General features: G+C 38.5%; 1 protein-coding gene and 1 non-coding gene across 3 annotated transcripts in view; one reads left to right on the top strand and one right to left on the bottom strand.

Annotated features, from left to right (window-relative positions):
- Positions 1-15,851, top strand: part of GIPC2 (GIPC PDZ domain containing family member 2) — a 99,812-nt gene that overhangs the window by 27,277 nt on the left and 56,684 nt on the right. The window contains exons 2-3 of one of the 2 annotated variants that reach the window (XM_019957229.2): positions 2,511-2,696; positions 13,925-14,105. In XM_019957229.2, coding sequence (XP_019812788.2) covers positions 2,511-2,696; positions 13,925-14,105 — 367 coding nt within the window. The remainder of the gene's footprint in view (positions 1-2,510; positions 2,697-13,924; positions 14,106-15,851) is intronic. The other variant, XM_019957230.2, reaches the window with a different exon arrangement.
- LOC139182354 (U6 spliceosomal RNA) lies at positions 7,678-7,781 on the bottom strand. The gene has a single exon (XR_011566025.1). It is a non-coding gene; the product is annotated as a U6 spliceosomal RNA (small nuclear RNA).

Raw genomic sequence — 15,851 nt, 5'->3', positions numbered from 1 at the left:
AATGGGGAAGGGTTATACCTAACAGGAAATCTAGTATTTACTTTGCAGTGAAGTACATGAAAAGATTGAAAGAAAGGATGCAGCTTAGCAACTAGATGTTCACTTTGTGTGGGATTTCCTTTGGGGGCCTTTTTCCCCTACCCTATTTTATCATCGTTATGTTTTAATGTTTTATTTCCTGTCTACTCAGTAAGTTGCTTTATTAGTGGTGGTTGGATCTACTATGAACACCATTTAACGATTCACTGGAAAAAGAATAAGGAGAAAACTTTTCTACTCACTTTCCATCATTTTTAGAAAGGAAGTGAGAAAAGCTGTTTTCTATGCATACTACTTCTCCCTTTTATCCATTAATAATCAATTTTGTTAGTGGACTAATTAATACTACTGACTTCACAATTGGAGTAAGAAATTGGGGCCATTATTGGCCTAAATGACTTCTTGTCACTCCCCACCTTGAATAATAAAAATTTAACACCAGCAAATATTTGCAAAGAGTAACTATAAAGCCAAATGTATTATGTCCTTACTGGGACACAAAGGGTTACGTTAAAGGTCCAGCAGTTATTAGCACAGCTCACCAAAGACCTGGGTGAGAAAAGGAAAGGGCAGGGGCAGCAATTCTTGCTTGCAGACACTGATCCTTCGTACCCTTCGGCCTCTTCCTTGTCCTCATCACTAGCTCCTTTCATGTACCTCTGGGATTTGATCAGGCCTTTGATGAACATGCTGGACCTCTAACTGTAGAGCAGAGAGAGCTGTTCCAATTCAGACATATGTTAGTAGGGCTTAAAAGCCATTTAACAGGTAGTAATAGTGCAGTTTTTGAACTCCCAGAGGTTTATGGGTGTTTATGGTTTAAAGCTCAAGCAGGGAAATCAGAAATGGTGTGAAACTCAGAGAGGTAGAGAGAGGGTTGGAAGTTGAGAGCTGAGGCCAAGGCTCAGGAATGGCAATATCTATGGCAAATGTTACTTGATAACAAAAGGTACAATTTTTCACTTAGTCATTTTGGTATTAAAAAGCTGCATTAAAACATCTTTGGTACACAGAAGGTACTCAGTAAATATTTATTGAACTTAATCTTTAAACCAATGGCATGTTTTTTAAATTTTTAAAAAATATGTCTTTATTTATTGGCTGCACCAAGTCTTAGTTGCATCACACGGGATCTTTGACCTTTGTTACAGCGTGAAGGATCTTTAGTTGTGGTGTTCAAACTCTCAGTTGTAGCATGTGGGTAGTTCCCTGATCAGGAATCGACCTGTGACCCCTGCATTGGGATCAAAGTCCTAGCCACTGGACCACTAGGCAAGTCCCCAGAGGCATATTCTTAACCCTCCTTCTCCTCTTCCATTTTGTAGTTGGGCCCTACAAATTACTGAAATTATGGTTGGCAAGCTTGAGTAGCATTGCAGATTTTAGCAAAATAAATTGTATTTTTTAAGGAAAATGAGGTCAAACAAAGACTTGGTAAATGTAAGAAGTCCCTTTACAACCTCCATACAACTTCTACCATCCTGTGTATCTAAGCTGCATTAGCCTCTCCAGCCCTCACTCAGTTCCTCCATTTTTAGACCCAAGGGATTGGACTAGTCTTCAAGGTCCATTTTAGACATGTTTTAAACAATTTTTTAAAAAATGACTTCATTCACCATTTACTTTTCTCAAGCACAAAAATACAAGATCAATAAAAATTTCCTTATTTAAAAAAAACTTACGAGTTTTCCAAAATAGTGTTGCCTCTATTTTCACTGTGTTATACATATCATGACCTTTGGGAACACGGCCTTTGATGTCAGCATTGTAAATAACAGGTAACAAAGCAATGTAAACCTCTTTGAAGTTGGTGAGAACTGATCTTGAATCCTGGCTCTGACAAGTACTATCTTTGTGACCTTAGGCAAATAACTTACTCTCACCAAGGCTCAATTTCCTTATTGGTAATATGAAGATGATAATGTATTTAAAAAGCTGTTGTGAGGATTAAATATAATAATGGATATAAATTGCTCAACACAGAGCCTGGCCTGCAGGAAACACGCAATTCATATTACCTAATGTTAATGACCAGAGAAGGCAATGGCACCCCACTCCAATACTCCAATACTCCCACTCCAGTACTCTTGCCTGGAAAATCCCATGGACAGAGGAGCCTGGTAGGCTGCAGTCCATGGGGTCACACAGAATTGGACACAACTGAGCAACTTCACTTTCAGTTTTCACTTTCATGCATTGAAGAAGGAAATGGCAACCTACTCCAGTGTTCTTGCCTGGAGAATCCTAGGGATGGGGGAGCCTGGTGGGCTGCCGTCTATGGAGTCGCACAGAGTCGGACATGACTGAAGCGACTTAGCAGCAGCAGCAGCAATGTTAATGATATAACTGCTGGCATTGTAAATTGTAGACTATTTCACTGACATTGTAAATTGAAGTATTGATTGAGTAAACTAATGATCAGAATGTTTTCCTGATGGAAACTGACTTAAAATATTTCTATTTCTTTGCAGATCTTATATTGCACTTTAAACACACCTAAAGTTGACATGGGAAAACTCTTGGGAACACAAATAGGTCTTGAAGATTTCATATTTGCCCACATAAAAGGGATCAAAAAAGAAGTGAATGTGTACAAATCTGAGGATTCACTTGGTCTCACTATTACAGATAATGGTGCTGGCTATGCTTTTATAAAGGTAAGTATTTAAACAAAACAAAACAAAAACAACAGTGTGACTTAATTGAGGGTAACACTTAAGAAAATTTACCAGGTCAAAGAAAGTTTGAAATGATCTTTAGTGAGAACTAATTCAGTAGGAATGGATGGAGTGGTAATGTTTCCTTTAAAAACTGTTTCAAAGACCATTCTTTTGTTTACCCTTTCCTTGAATTTTTTCCCCTTCAGTTTAAACTTCCTCTAGGATTTTGCATTTACAGACGAGGAAAGCCTGGCCCTGGTGCCTACTCATCCATATGGGCTCTTGTACATCTGTAAGCTCATCATCTGGTGACTTCCATGTTGATTTCCATTGATTTAGTGTTATTTCCAAGTGCATATTTATTTGGCCACCTATTTTAAACAGGCTCTTTAAAAATTTCTAAACTATGTACAGTTGATTCTTGAACAACATGTTTGAACTGTTGGGTTCATCTATATGCAGATTTTGTTCAGTAGGAAATGTTATACTATAACAGTTTATGCTATGCTAAGTCACTTCAGTAGTGTCCAACTCTATGCGACCCCATAGATGGCAGCCCACCAGGCTCCCCCGTCCCTGGGATTCTCCAGGCAAGAACACTGGAGTGGGTTGCCATTTCCTTCTCCAATGCAGGAAAGTGAAAAGTGAAAATAAAGTCGCTCAGTTGTGTCTGACTCTTAGAGACCCCATGGACTGTAGCCCACCTCTATAACAGTCTAAGGTTGGTTAAATCTGTGGATGTGGAACTGTGAATATGGGGAACTGCTGACATGCTGGGATTTTGTACAGGGACTTTTCATTGAACAAAGGGTCAGCACCCCTAGCCCCTGCATTGTTCAAGGGTCAGTTGTAATTACTTTATCTAAATACAAAGAGCAATATAGAACTGCAAAGGCAAGAAAAGGAAGTTTGAAATGGTATGAAAAACTTTTAAGAACTGGAGTGGTAAAAAGATTCATCTCTTAAATAACAATTCTATTATTATAATAAGTAGTTTTTTTTTTTTTTTTGCTGGGGTGGGAGGGACATAGGGCTTGTGAGATCTTAATTCCTCCAAATTGTGAGTCCCTGTAGTGAAAGCTCTGAGTCCTAACCACTGGACTGCCAGGGGATTCCCTGTAATGAGTAATTATAGCACTGACTGTTACTGAATGCGTCTCAGGCATGTTGCATACATTTTCTCATTTAATGCTTACAATTCTATTTGATACCATGTTTCCTTTTTAATTACTTAAAAAATATTTGGCTGCTCTGGTTATTAGTCACAGCATGTGGGATCTAGTTCCTTGATGAGATCAAACCTGGGGCCCCTGCATTGGGAGCATGCAGTCAGCCCCTGGACCACCAGGGAAGTCTCTTGATTACTTTTTTGTTGAGGTGTAACAGATATAAACCTTTAATGAATGTTCACAGATCTGTGTAAATACCGCCCAGAGCAAGGGAAATTTCATTTCTACCACCTAGAAGGCTCCCTTGTTCTCCTTCTCTGTCAATACCCTTCCCCAACAAAGGTAGCCATTAGTTTGACCTCTATCACCATAGTTTTGCTTATTCCTGAACTTCATATAAGTGAAATCACATATTACTTACTCTACTGTTTCTGGATTTTGCTCAACATGTCTATGAGGTTCATCTCTGGGTAGGCGCTATTATCAACTTATTATTTTATAGACATAGAAACAGGTTTGGGATGGTTAAGCAGCTTGCCCAAAGTTATGCAGCTAGACAAATTCAGGATTTGAATCCAAGCTATCTGATTCCAGAGCTGGCGGTCCTAACCACTGAGCAAAGAATTACTAATGAAGTTTCTTCATACTTTTTTTTTGTCCAAACAAAATAAAAAATTTTGCCGATGCGTCGTCATCGTTGAAAAAAACTAGCCTTAGGGAAATTATCCTCTTAACTGTGAATAGTGCTTTATTTAACTTCCCACTTGATAGAACGGCTATTTTTAGCTCTGCAAAAGATATGACTCTGCTGAAGGTTGAGTGGGTGACCAAATGGAAAATCTGTGAGTTGGGAAAGTCATGTGGGATTATCTGGGGGAAGCTCAGGACATGAGGCACATGGAGCAATGCCTTTCTAATGTCAGCAGGGAAGGGCTTGGAAGTTTTGCAAACACGCATGGAGTTTTTAGATCTTAGCCTCTGATGTCCAGAGCTGTGTTTCTATTTTTTTATGCCTCTTCAAACATGTGCCTGCCTCAGAGTACTAGTCACTAGCTCCATGGAGACAGAGAACATGGTGTCAAAGAGAAAGTGGAGTCTAAGCCAAACCTCTGGCTTATAGTTCAACTTAGAAGAGAGATGAATATCATACCGCATAAAAGATTGATGTGTTTTTTTAAAAGTTAAGAGGGGATGATTTCAAACTTCTTGAAAGTTGTAATAATACAAAGAACTCATACGATACCCTTTACTCAAAAAAAATTTTGCCATTTGTCATATTTGCTTAATTCTCTTTCATGTATATATATATGAACACACTCAAATCTATATGTAAATTTTCCTGAGCCATAGGAATAAGCAGAATGCACATATAATATCTCTTTATTCCTTAATAATTTAAAAATGTAGTTTTTAAGAACAAAGATATTCTCTTCAATATACCTACAGTATAGCTATAAAATTAAAAAAATCTAATAGTGATACAAAACTCCCAAACTAATCTAATGTTCATATTGCAGTTTTTATCAGTTGTCCTAATAATGTATTTTTCCTGGTATAATTCCGATCCAGGATCATGTATTTTATTTAGTTATCATGTCTTTTTAGTGGTCTTTAATCTAGAACATGGAGAAGGCAATGGCACCACACTCCAGTACTCTTGCCTGGAAAATCCCATGGACGGAGGAGCCTGGTAGGCTGCAGTCCATGGGGTCGCTAAGAGTCGGACACGACTGAGCGACTTCACTTTCACTTTTCACTTTCATGCATTGGAGAAGGAAATGGCAACCCACTCCAGTGTTCTTGCCTGGAGAATCCCAGGGATGGTGGAGCCTGGTGGGCTGCCGTCTATGGGGTTGCACAGAGTTGGACACGACTGAAGCGACTTAGCAGCAGCAATCTAGAACAATTCCTCAGCCTTTTATAGGATGTCCCTTTACGTGGACTTTTCTGATGTCTCTTCATGTTGTGAAAGAGGTTATTGTGCATTTTTGGCATGAAAAGTAAATAAGTGATGTTGTGTCCTCAGTGTATTACGTCAGAAGGTGCATTTTATTGGTTTGTCTCAATATTCATGATGTTAATTTTTGTCCCTTGTGTACTCAGTGTCTGCCAGTCTTATTCACTGCAAAGTGATGTTTTCCTTTGTAATATCTGTGGGGAGATACCTTGAGATTATGTATATATCTTGTTCTCTTACTTGCACCCCACAGATTTAGCATCTATTGATAAGTCTTGCCTGACTCATTTGCAAAATGGTGATTTTTATAATTTCATCATTTCCTATATTTCTTTAAAACATTCTAAGAAAGCATGCCACTTATTTATTATCTATTAGCAATATGGTACATGCTTAATTTCTCAGTCATGTCTGACTCTTTTGTGACCCTTGGAGCTCCTCTGTCCATGGGATTTTTCAGGCAAGAATATTGAAGTGGGTTGTTAATTTAAAAAAATCACCTACTAGCAATGGACACATGATTTTTTAAAATTAATCTTTATTGCTATACAGTTGATTTACAATGTTGTTCTAGTTTCTGCTATACAGCAAAATGAATCAGCAAAATGTATACATACACATTTATCCACTCTTTCTTACATTCTTTTTCCGTGTACGTTATTACAGAGTATTGAGTAGAGTTCCCTGTGGATACAGTAGGTCCTTAGCAGTTATGTATTTTTTGTATAGTAGTGTGTATAGGACACATGATTTCTCATTCAGTGGGTTCATTACAATCATGTTTTTTATTTTTATTTTTTAAATTTTATTTTATTTTTAAACTTTACAATATTGTATTGGTTTTGCCAAATATCATTTATTTTGATGCTCAAATTTCCTGAGGTTTGGTCTGCAGGAGTCCCATCCAGACAGCTCTTGTATCCTTTTGACCTGCCTCCCATAATTTTATTGAGCAGTTCCTTCTTTTCTGGTACAACAAGATGTTCTAAACTCATCTTTTATCTTCTTTTCTCCAGACTGAAAATCAGCCATGTGTTCAAGGAACTCTTTTGTTTGTTTGTTTTCAGTGAGAACTGGTATTTCAAAATCAAGATCTGAATGCTGGTTGCATGCATTCATTGCTACCACTGTGTCACTGTTTTAGATCCTTTCAGGTGCCATATAAGAGGTTCAAAACATGTATTTTAGAAATTATGAATTCATAATTATGCCTTCAGTTCTAATCCTGCCTCACAGTGTTCTTCCTTGGCTTCCCAACTGAAATATTTACTTTCAAAATTATTGAAATATTTACTCATTTCCTTAGTTCTGTAATATGCACAAAACAGTTTCAGAATTGCTATATATTTGTACTCTGAAAAATGAACCTATTAAGAGTTCAAGATTTGTAGGGACTTCCCTGGTGGTCCAGTGGTTAAGACTCTGCACGAATTCAGTCCTTGGTTGGAGAACTAAGATCCCACATGCCATATGGTGTGGCCAAAAGATTAAAAAGATTTCAAGGTTTGTATGTCCTTTTTGTATTTAAATGCATGTATACAATCAAAGTATTCTCTTCAGGAGTTATGTGGAATAGGTTCTCACTTTCTCCTCCTCCCTTCACCCCATAATTTTTATTCATTTGAAATACTGTTGAATCCGTTTGCTTCTCTTTGAATTGAGGTTTTCCTCTCATGTTGATTTAATTTTCTGAATACATAAAATGATTTCAAAAGTCAAAACTATAATAAAAGTTGTATTTATAAATGTCATTCCTTCCCTGACTCCCATTACTCATTTCCCCCACTCCTTAAAGTAATCAATTTCATTAATTTCTGGCTCACTCTTCCAGTGTGATTTGCCAAGATAAGCAGAAAAAGTGGAATGTTCCAAGAGTTTGCATGTCATCCTTGTTCAGGGGCTATTCTAATCTCTGTGTGGTTCCAATTTTAGTGTATGTGCTGCTGAAATGAGTACTTATATGCTTTTAGCAGTGGTTGGAAGTCAGAGTAGGTTGATGTAAGGGGATTCAGACAAGGGTAAGGAGGCAGGAGTCCCTGATTAAGAAGGCAGAGCAGTGTGGCCCACAGGACCATGGGCTTTAGAATCAAGCCTGTTTTCACTCTTGTTTCCATTTATTTACATGCTGGGTGACACCTTAGACAAATCATTGTATGCCTTCTTTCCAATAGCAATATTAGCACCTACTTTATATGATTATTTGGGTATAAACTAATGATATATCTGCAATGTTTGAGAGTACCTATAATTGATAGCTAATATCTTAATAACAGCAAATCATCATATAATTAGGAGATGAGACTGATGGCAGAGAGATGTATTTAATAGTACTGCATGGTGCTCATACTAGAGGGGTTGGATAAGAGGGGTGGGAGCGAGGTCTAAGAGGGAGGGGTATATGTATACTGATGGCTAATTCATGTTCTTGTATGGCAGAAATCGATACAACATTGTAAAGCAATTGTCCTCCAATTAAAAACAAATTGAAAAAAAATAGTACTGCATGCTGCTGCTGCTGCTAAGTCGCTTCAGTTGTGTCCGACTCTGTGCGACTCCATAGGCAGCAGCCCACCAGGCTCCCCCATCCCTGGGATTCTCCAGGCAAGAACACTGGAGTGGGTTGCCATTTCCTCTCCAATGCATGAAAGTGAAAAGTGAAAGTGAAGTCGCTCAGTCATGTCCGACTCTAAGCGACCCCATGGACTTCAGCCTACCAGGCTCCTCCGTCCATGGGATTTTCCAGGCATGGTTCTCCTAAATGAGCCTCTTCAGGTGGAGAGACAGCAGACTTACATATTTGTAACTTTTGTACCCAAATGTTAACATTTCCCAGGAAAAAGTGTATAAATAACTTAATCAGAAAAATCATAGTATATTTACAACTAACTTTGCAAATTCCTAAAATAGTGTAATACTAGAGTTGGGGTACATTTTCTATAACGGGTCAGATAGTGAATATTTTAGGCTTTTTTAAAATTTAGGGTCATACAGTTTTTGTTGCAACTACTCAACTTGACATTGTAGCACAAAAGTTATATACAATACTTAATAAATATAGATGTCTTCCAGTGAAACCTCATTTATGGACACTCTAATTCAAATTTTGTATAATTTTTGCATGTCATAGATATTATTTTATTTTTTCCTGACCACCAAAAAAGGTAAAACCATTTGTAACTCATCAGTTGTATAAAAGCAAGTTGTAGACCATACTCAACCTGTGAACCATTGTTTGCTGATTCCTAGTTTAAGTGAAGAGAATACTTTTAGATTCAAAATAAAGATAAGGCCTTTACCATGCAATTAAGACATGAAAATCTAATTGACTTTGAATTAAAGTAACTTATAAATAACCACAGAATGGTCATTTTCAGAATGTCTTCATATAGAAATCTTCATGATTTGAGGTACTTTTACTTTATTAGAACTAAATCACATTTTAGCAAGATCCTCTAAGAAATACGGTATTCATTTATTTCTAACATTTTGATTGTTTAACCATCCAGAACTAATAATTAGTAAGGTTGGACATGTACAAGGTCAAGAGGTGTGGGGGGTTCTGGGATGGGAGCTAGGATCTCTGAGAAGAGGTATGTACAGTGAGAGTATAAGTGGTGAGAAGTGGTGATCTGAGAAAAGAGGTAACATTGAGATCTGGAGGCCTTGCTTGATACAGATGAAGAACAGCTTAGTAGAGGTAAGAAAAAGTAAAGTAGGAGGGTGGGAGTTGTTAAAGAATCAGAGTTCAAAGATGATAGTTCATTTTTTTCTAGCTTTATTGAGGTATAGTGGAAAGTGGAGTCGCTCAGTCGTGTCCGACTCTTTGCCACCCCATGGACTGTAGCCTACCACGCTACTCCATCCATGGTATTTTCCAGGCAATAGTACTGGAGTGGGCTGCCATTTGCTTCTCCAGGGATCTTCCCGACCCAGGGATTGAACCCGGGTCTTCCTCATTGTAGGCAGACGCTTTACCATCTGAGCCACCAGGGAAGAACACCATGTAGATTTAAGGTGTACAGTGTGCTGATTTGATACACTTATGTGTATTAAAATGACTATCAAGGTGATAGGATACATAAGCTGGGATAACTACAAACTCAAACTTTAATCCTGAGGTCAGAAGACTGGATTCTTCATCTGACTTTTCTTTCTTTCTTAACCAGCCATGTGGTCTTGAGTTAGTTAGATCTGGGTTGATTGGGAGTGTTTTGAGGAAAGAGCATGATGTCTTATAATTATACTACCTCTGTTTGAAACCCAGTTTGCTTGCTTATGAGCTATGCTTCTTTGATTAAGCAGTGTCATTGTTGTGCTTTGAGGTCCTCATTCACTAATGGAATATTAAACATTCCCTCCCAGGCTTATTAGGACTAAATGAAATAACTATGTACAATTTTTATTTGAATGTTTATTATTATGAACAAGGTTTGAGGTCAGTATTTGGAGGGTCAGTAGCAGAGACTCAAAGTTGCTGACCATGAGGGCAAGATCAGCTCAGACAACCTTGAATGAACGCTTGCGACTTTGAGGATGGTAGAGTGCCATCCTAGAGTTCTGATATGTGATGAGAAGATAGAGTTTTGTAATTATATGGGATGAATTTATAGAAGTTAATATAATAATGATCTGAAATATTTGGGAACTTCTAAGTTTAATAATATTGTAAATCTTATCTTCTAAAAAATATTTAAAGTTGTCTTTACATTTTGTAGCATCAAACTCTAAAGCCTGATGACAGAAAGTTCCAAGTGTTATAGAGAATGATATTAAGTGACTCAGCAAATATAAATATAGAATTAATACCTCTTTTTTTCTCCGAAGTCCTTTGTGCCTGAGCAGCACTTTTAGCAATATTTTTAACCCACATCAAGTTATGGTATGATTATTAAAGTATAATAGATTACAGAAGCTTGTCTCAGTTGCTACCTCATTCTTTATTCTATACTTAGGAAGTTGGGGTTCAGGTAACCCAAATAATATAGCATCAGTGTCTCCCACTTTGCTTCTACATATGATTCACCTTATGATACCCTTCTCCAAGTTTCTTATGTTGGTTTTCCTCTCTCTTTATCCCAGATTCTTATCTGCTGGCTCTGATGATTACCTATGCTTTGATTTTTCTCTTGCTCACCTGGATTCTCACCTTGCTGCCTGCTGACTTCTGGTAATTGTCTTTCCACTCTCTGGACACTGATCTGGCTACCTGTGGCTACTCATAGGCTCTGGTTACCCTATATTCTGTTACTCTGTCCTTCATTTACTGGTTTGATTCATAGTTGTCTTTAAAATCTTTCAGTTTTATATAATGCTTATTTTATAAATAAAATGACAACAATAAGTCTTAAAAATGAAAAATATGTGGAGCTGAAATTTGTATAATGTAGGTCATCAAAGGAAAAATAGGTTCAAGATGTATCAAGAAATAAATTAGAATAAAAATTAAGAATGAGTTATAGATTTTCACATTCTCCAATGACTTAAAAATGGTGAGATGACAAAATATTAATTTTTTTCTTTGTTTCTTAAGCTCTAGTCTTTTGTTTAATTTCACTTATGTTTCTGTGACAGTTTAGAAACTCCAATTGTACTGAGTGGTATCATGTGTTGTGGTTACCCTTGTTTGTTTCTGTAGCTTGTAAGTTGAATATGGATTTACTAAAGAAAATATTGTCAGATTATGAAATTTCAAGGCTTTTTGCTTTATAATTAATTACTTGTAATGATAATAATTTCCACTTGAATTGGCATTATTGTATCATTTGCATAAAGCATTTTAACAGTTATTACAGTGAACATAGCCATGTTCTTGAAATTGGGTGATAAAAAAGAAACCTACTATAGGATTTGGTATATTGTAATAAAGTTTAAAAATTAAAAATGACTAGCCTTCCTAGGTTAGTCTTCTACAACTTGTTTTTTCTTGTGACAATATTATGGAGATGCTAGGGTACATGGGATCAGTTTTTCTCTTAACTCTTGGACACAAGGATCAATCCTCTACTGACTCAGAAGATGTTGTTATTCTACCTGATAAAAATGCAGGATACACACAGATCTATTACACAATAACAGCTGCTGCTGCTAAGTCGATTCAGTCGTGTCCGACTCGGTGCGACCCCAGAGACGGAAGCCCACCAGGCTCCCCCATCCCTGGGATTCTCCAGGCAAGAGTACTGGAGTGGGGTGCCATTGCCTTCTCCAACACAATAACAGCAGCCCCTAATAATTCTATCGGGTCATTCTCAAAAAGGATTTGTGATGCCCAGGGCAGATTGTGGCCTGCATTTTGCCGTGTTCTTCAATGCTGTTGAAGAGTTTATATATCTTCTGCTGGGTTGTTACCTGTGTAGAGTTTTGTGGAAGTTCTTGTCCCTAAAATTCTTTCAGAAATAATTAGTATTATTTTAGGTAGTCTTACGGAGAACGCAGTGGCACCCCACTCCAGTACTCTTGCCTGGAAAACCCCATGGATGGAGGAGCCTGGTAGGCTGCAGTCCATGGGGTCGCTGGGAGTTGGACACGACTGAGCGACTTCACTTTCACTTTTCACTCTCATGCATTGGAGAAGGAAATGACAACCCACTCCAGTGTTCTTGCCTGGAGAATCCCAGGGACAGGGGAGCCTGGTGGGCTGCCGTCTATGGGGTCGCACAGAGTTGGACATGACTGAAGCGACTTAGCAGCAGCAGCAGCAGGGAGTCTTACATCTCATTTTGAAAGTCTGGACTATTGATGTGTTGTTTTCATACCTGTGATAGGAGGGAATGGTAACCTGCTTCAGTATTCTTGCCTGCCTGGTGGGCTACAGTCCACAGGGTCACAAAGAGTCAACAGGACTGAGGTGACTTAGCACACACGCACATACCTATGATAGAGTTGCTGCTGCTGCTTCTGAGTCACTTCAGTCGTGTCTGACTCTGTGTGACCCCATAGACAGCAGCCCACCAGGCTCCCCTGTCCCTGGGATTCTCCAGGCAAGAACACTGGAGTGGGTTGCCATTTCCTTCTCCAATGCATGAAAGTGAAAAGTGAAAGTGAAGTCGCTCAGTCGTGCCCGACTCTTATCAACCTCATGGACTGCAGCCCACCAGGCTCCTCCATCCATGGGATTTTCCAAGCAAGAGTACTGGAGTGGGGTGCCATTGCCTTCTCCGATTATAGAGTTAGGAAATACCAATTTGACATTTCTACTTGGGTCCTAAGTTCTCCTCACCTGAAATATATAAATAAAAAGTGATATGTAAATGAAAATCCTTCTCATTGGCTCCCCGGTGGTGACTACACCTATCTACTACATATCAATTTTCTTGGTTAAGGTTGTACTAATTCTTGTCTTGGCTTTGTAACTAGGGTTTAAAGAATGTAGTCAATAGAAAAAGCTCAAGCTTTATTCTGATGTAATGTACCTTAGTGATTGAGCAACAACAATAACAATGGGTCTCATGTTGAAATGATTCAACAACAATTTTCAGTAGGTATTGTGCTAGGCACAGGGCGTGCGATGGTGAATAAGAGCATCTCTATCCCCAAGGATATTACAGTTCAGTAGTGGAGTTTGTTGTTGTTTAGTTGCTAAGCCATGTCCAACTCTTTTACCAGCCTGTGGACTGTAACCCTTCAAGCTCCTTTGTCCATGGAAAAGTGGAGGCTGACAAGAAAATGGAAAGTTGCACTGTGGTCTGTTGAACTTGGCAAGTTGCTTGATCTTCCTGATCTAAGACATGAGACTCTCATAAAGGTTGTTAAATGAGATCGTGACTGTAAAGTGCTTAGCTTCGAGCTCAGCACATGTGGCAGAAAGTACTACAGAGGCATGAGATTAGGCACCTTGCCTAATCTTGGAGGAATGGGCTGGCAGTTGTCAGGAAAAGCTGCTCAGAGGAGATGGTGACCTGATGGAGCTGAATTCTGAATGATAAAAAAGAATGTTTGGGAGCAGGATGCTTATCTTTGTTGTTTGGTCTTCTCTGTCTTTAACTGAACATTAAGCTGCATGGATGGGTTTTTGTCAATATATTATACATAATGTCTTAAGAGCTTGAAAAGTAGTGTGCATGTTGCTATTTTTTTTATTATTACCCTTAATTTTCTTTCAGAGAATTAAAGATGACAGCATAATTGATTCAGTTAAAACAATCTGTGTGGGGGATCACATTGAAGCCATCAATGGAGAAAATATCGTTGGGTGGCGTCACTTTGATGTTGCTAAGAAGTTAAAGGAACTAAAAAAAGAGGAACTCTTTACCTTGACATTAATAGAACCTAAGAAGGCCTTCGGTAAGTCATTTTAGCTTATCTTTCTCAGGGAACTGAGTACTGTGATATGGTGTCATGTGCTTTTGAATATCAGTTAAGAACATAGGAAATGATAGACAACTCTACTTATAAGGAAAACAAACATAAAAGGAGAAAAAAAATGCTTAGAAGAACATTTTCTTAAAAGGGCATTTGGAGTTATGAAGTCTAATGTCTAGTGACTATGAATTTGTTCCAAGCTCGAAGAACAGCACACTGCATTGATTCATCTTGCTGAGCAGGGAGATGTTTGACTGAGCTCTCTAAACAGTAGTAACTGTCATTCAAGGACCTCAGTAGCAGAAACTGTAGTTACACATAGAATTGGTATTTAAAGTAGCTATCTAGTCTATTTTAAATACTTCCTTCAATACTTTTCCTCCACTGGCATTTTGAACTTGGCAGCATGGAATGGTAGGGAACTGCTTCTGCTTTGGTGTGGCATCTGTACTCGCTTGGTTTTAGCCATGGCAGCTGTGTTCCAACTGTTGTTCAAACCCCCAGGGCCATCTCATCTACAGGAAAATGTGCCAGCCTCTCTCTCTCACTACCCTTAATCACAGCACTATTTTAATGAGCCAAATGATGGCCTAGTGTTCATCAGTGTTAAAATATCTTCAGCAGAATCATCCTAGGCCTACCCTTACTCATCCGTGACTCCACCTACCTTATGTTCTTTCGTCTATCGCACAACATAAAGATTCCTTATAGTCTGTTTCCAGTGTCTGTTTTCTCAGGGCAGTTAATGACAGTGATGGGAGAATGTGGCAGGTCTGGGCAATTTTATTTCCCCACCCTTAACAAGTAAGGGGCAGATCCTAGCCATATGAAATTGAAAAAATTTCTCTGGCTTCCAAGTGGTTCTGTGCCATGTAATAGAAATGTGGTGTAGGTGGCATTGCTTGTGGGAGACAGAGTTCCAAGAAGATGTCAGAAAAGGATGTCTTATGCCCTTGCTGCTCCGGGAGAGGCCATTCTAGGAACTACTGCTGCAGATACCATGATTCTAGATGGTGTATTATAGCATCTGAGCTCACTTACCACAGAGGAAGGTGGGCCAGCACTCAGATTTCCATCTAGCAGCTCCTTCTTTTTTCTTTTTTTCACTTAACCTTTTATTTTGTATTGGAGTATAGCCAATTAACAGGGTTGTGATAGTTTCAGGTGGACAGCAACGGGACTCAGCCACACATATACATGTATGCATTCTCCCCCAAACTCCTCTCCCACCTGGGCTGCCACATAACATTGAGCAGAGTTCTCTGTGCTGTACAGTAGGCCCTTGATGGCTATCCAGTTTAAATATAGCACTGTGTACATGTCGATCCCAAACTCCCTAACTATTTCTCCCCCCAATCCTTTCCCCTGACAATGATAACTTTGTTCTGTAAGTCTGTTTTTGTTTTGCAAATAACTTTATTTGTATAATTTCTTTTTAGATTCCACATATAAGGGATGTCATATGATATTTCTCTGTCTTGGACTTACTCCTCTCAGTGTGACAATTTCTAGGTCCATCCATGTTGTTGAAAATGACATTATTTCGTTCTTTTTAATGGTTGGGTAATATTTCATTGTATATATGTACCACATCTTCTTTATTCATTCCTCTGTCGATGGACATTTAGGTTGCTTCCATGTCTTGGCTATTGTAAACAACGTTAGCAGCTCCTTTTGAAATGGCTTTGTTTAGTAACCAGCTTCCCAGACATCATAGTATATAGAATG

Source organism: Bos indicus, chromosome 3 (assembly GCF_029378745.1).
Source record: "Bos indicus isolate NIAB-ARS_2022 breed Sahiwal x Tharparkar chromosome 3, NIAB-ARS_B.indTharparkar_mat_pri_1.0, whole genome shotgun sequence".
Lineage (NCBI taxonomy): Eukaryota > Metazoa > Chordata > Mammalia > Artiodactyla > Bovidae > Bos > Bos indicus.
This window is presented reverse-complemented; position numbering and strand designations above follow the sequence as displayed.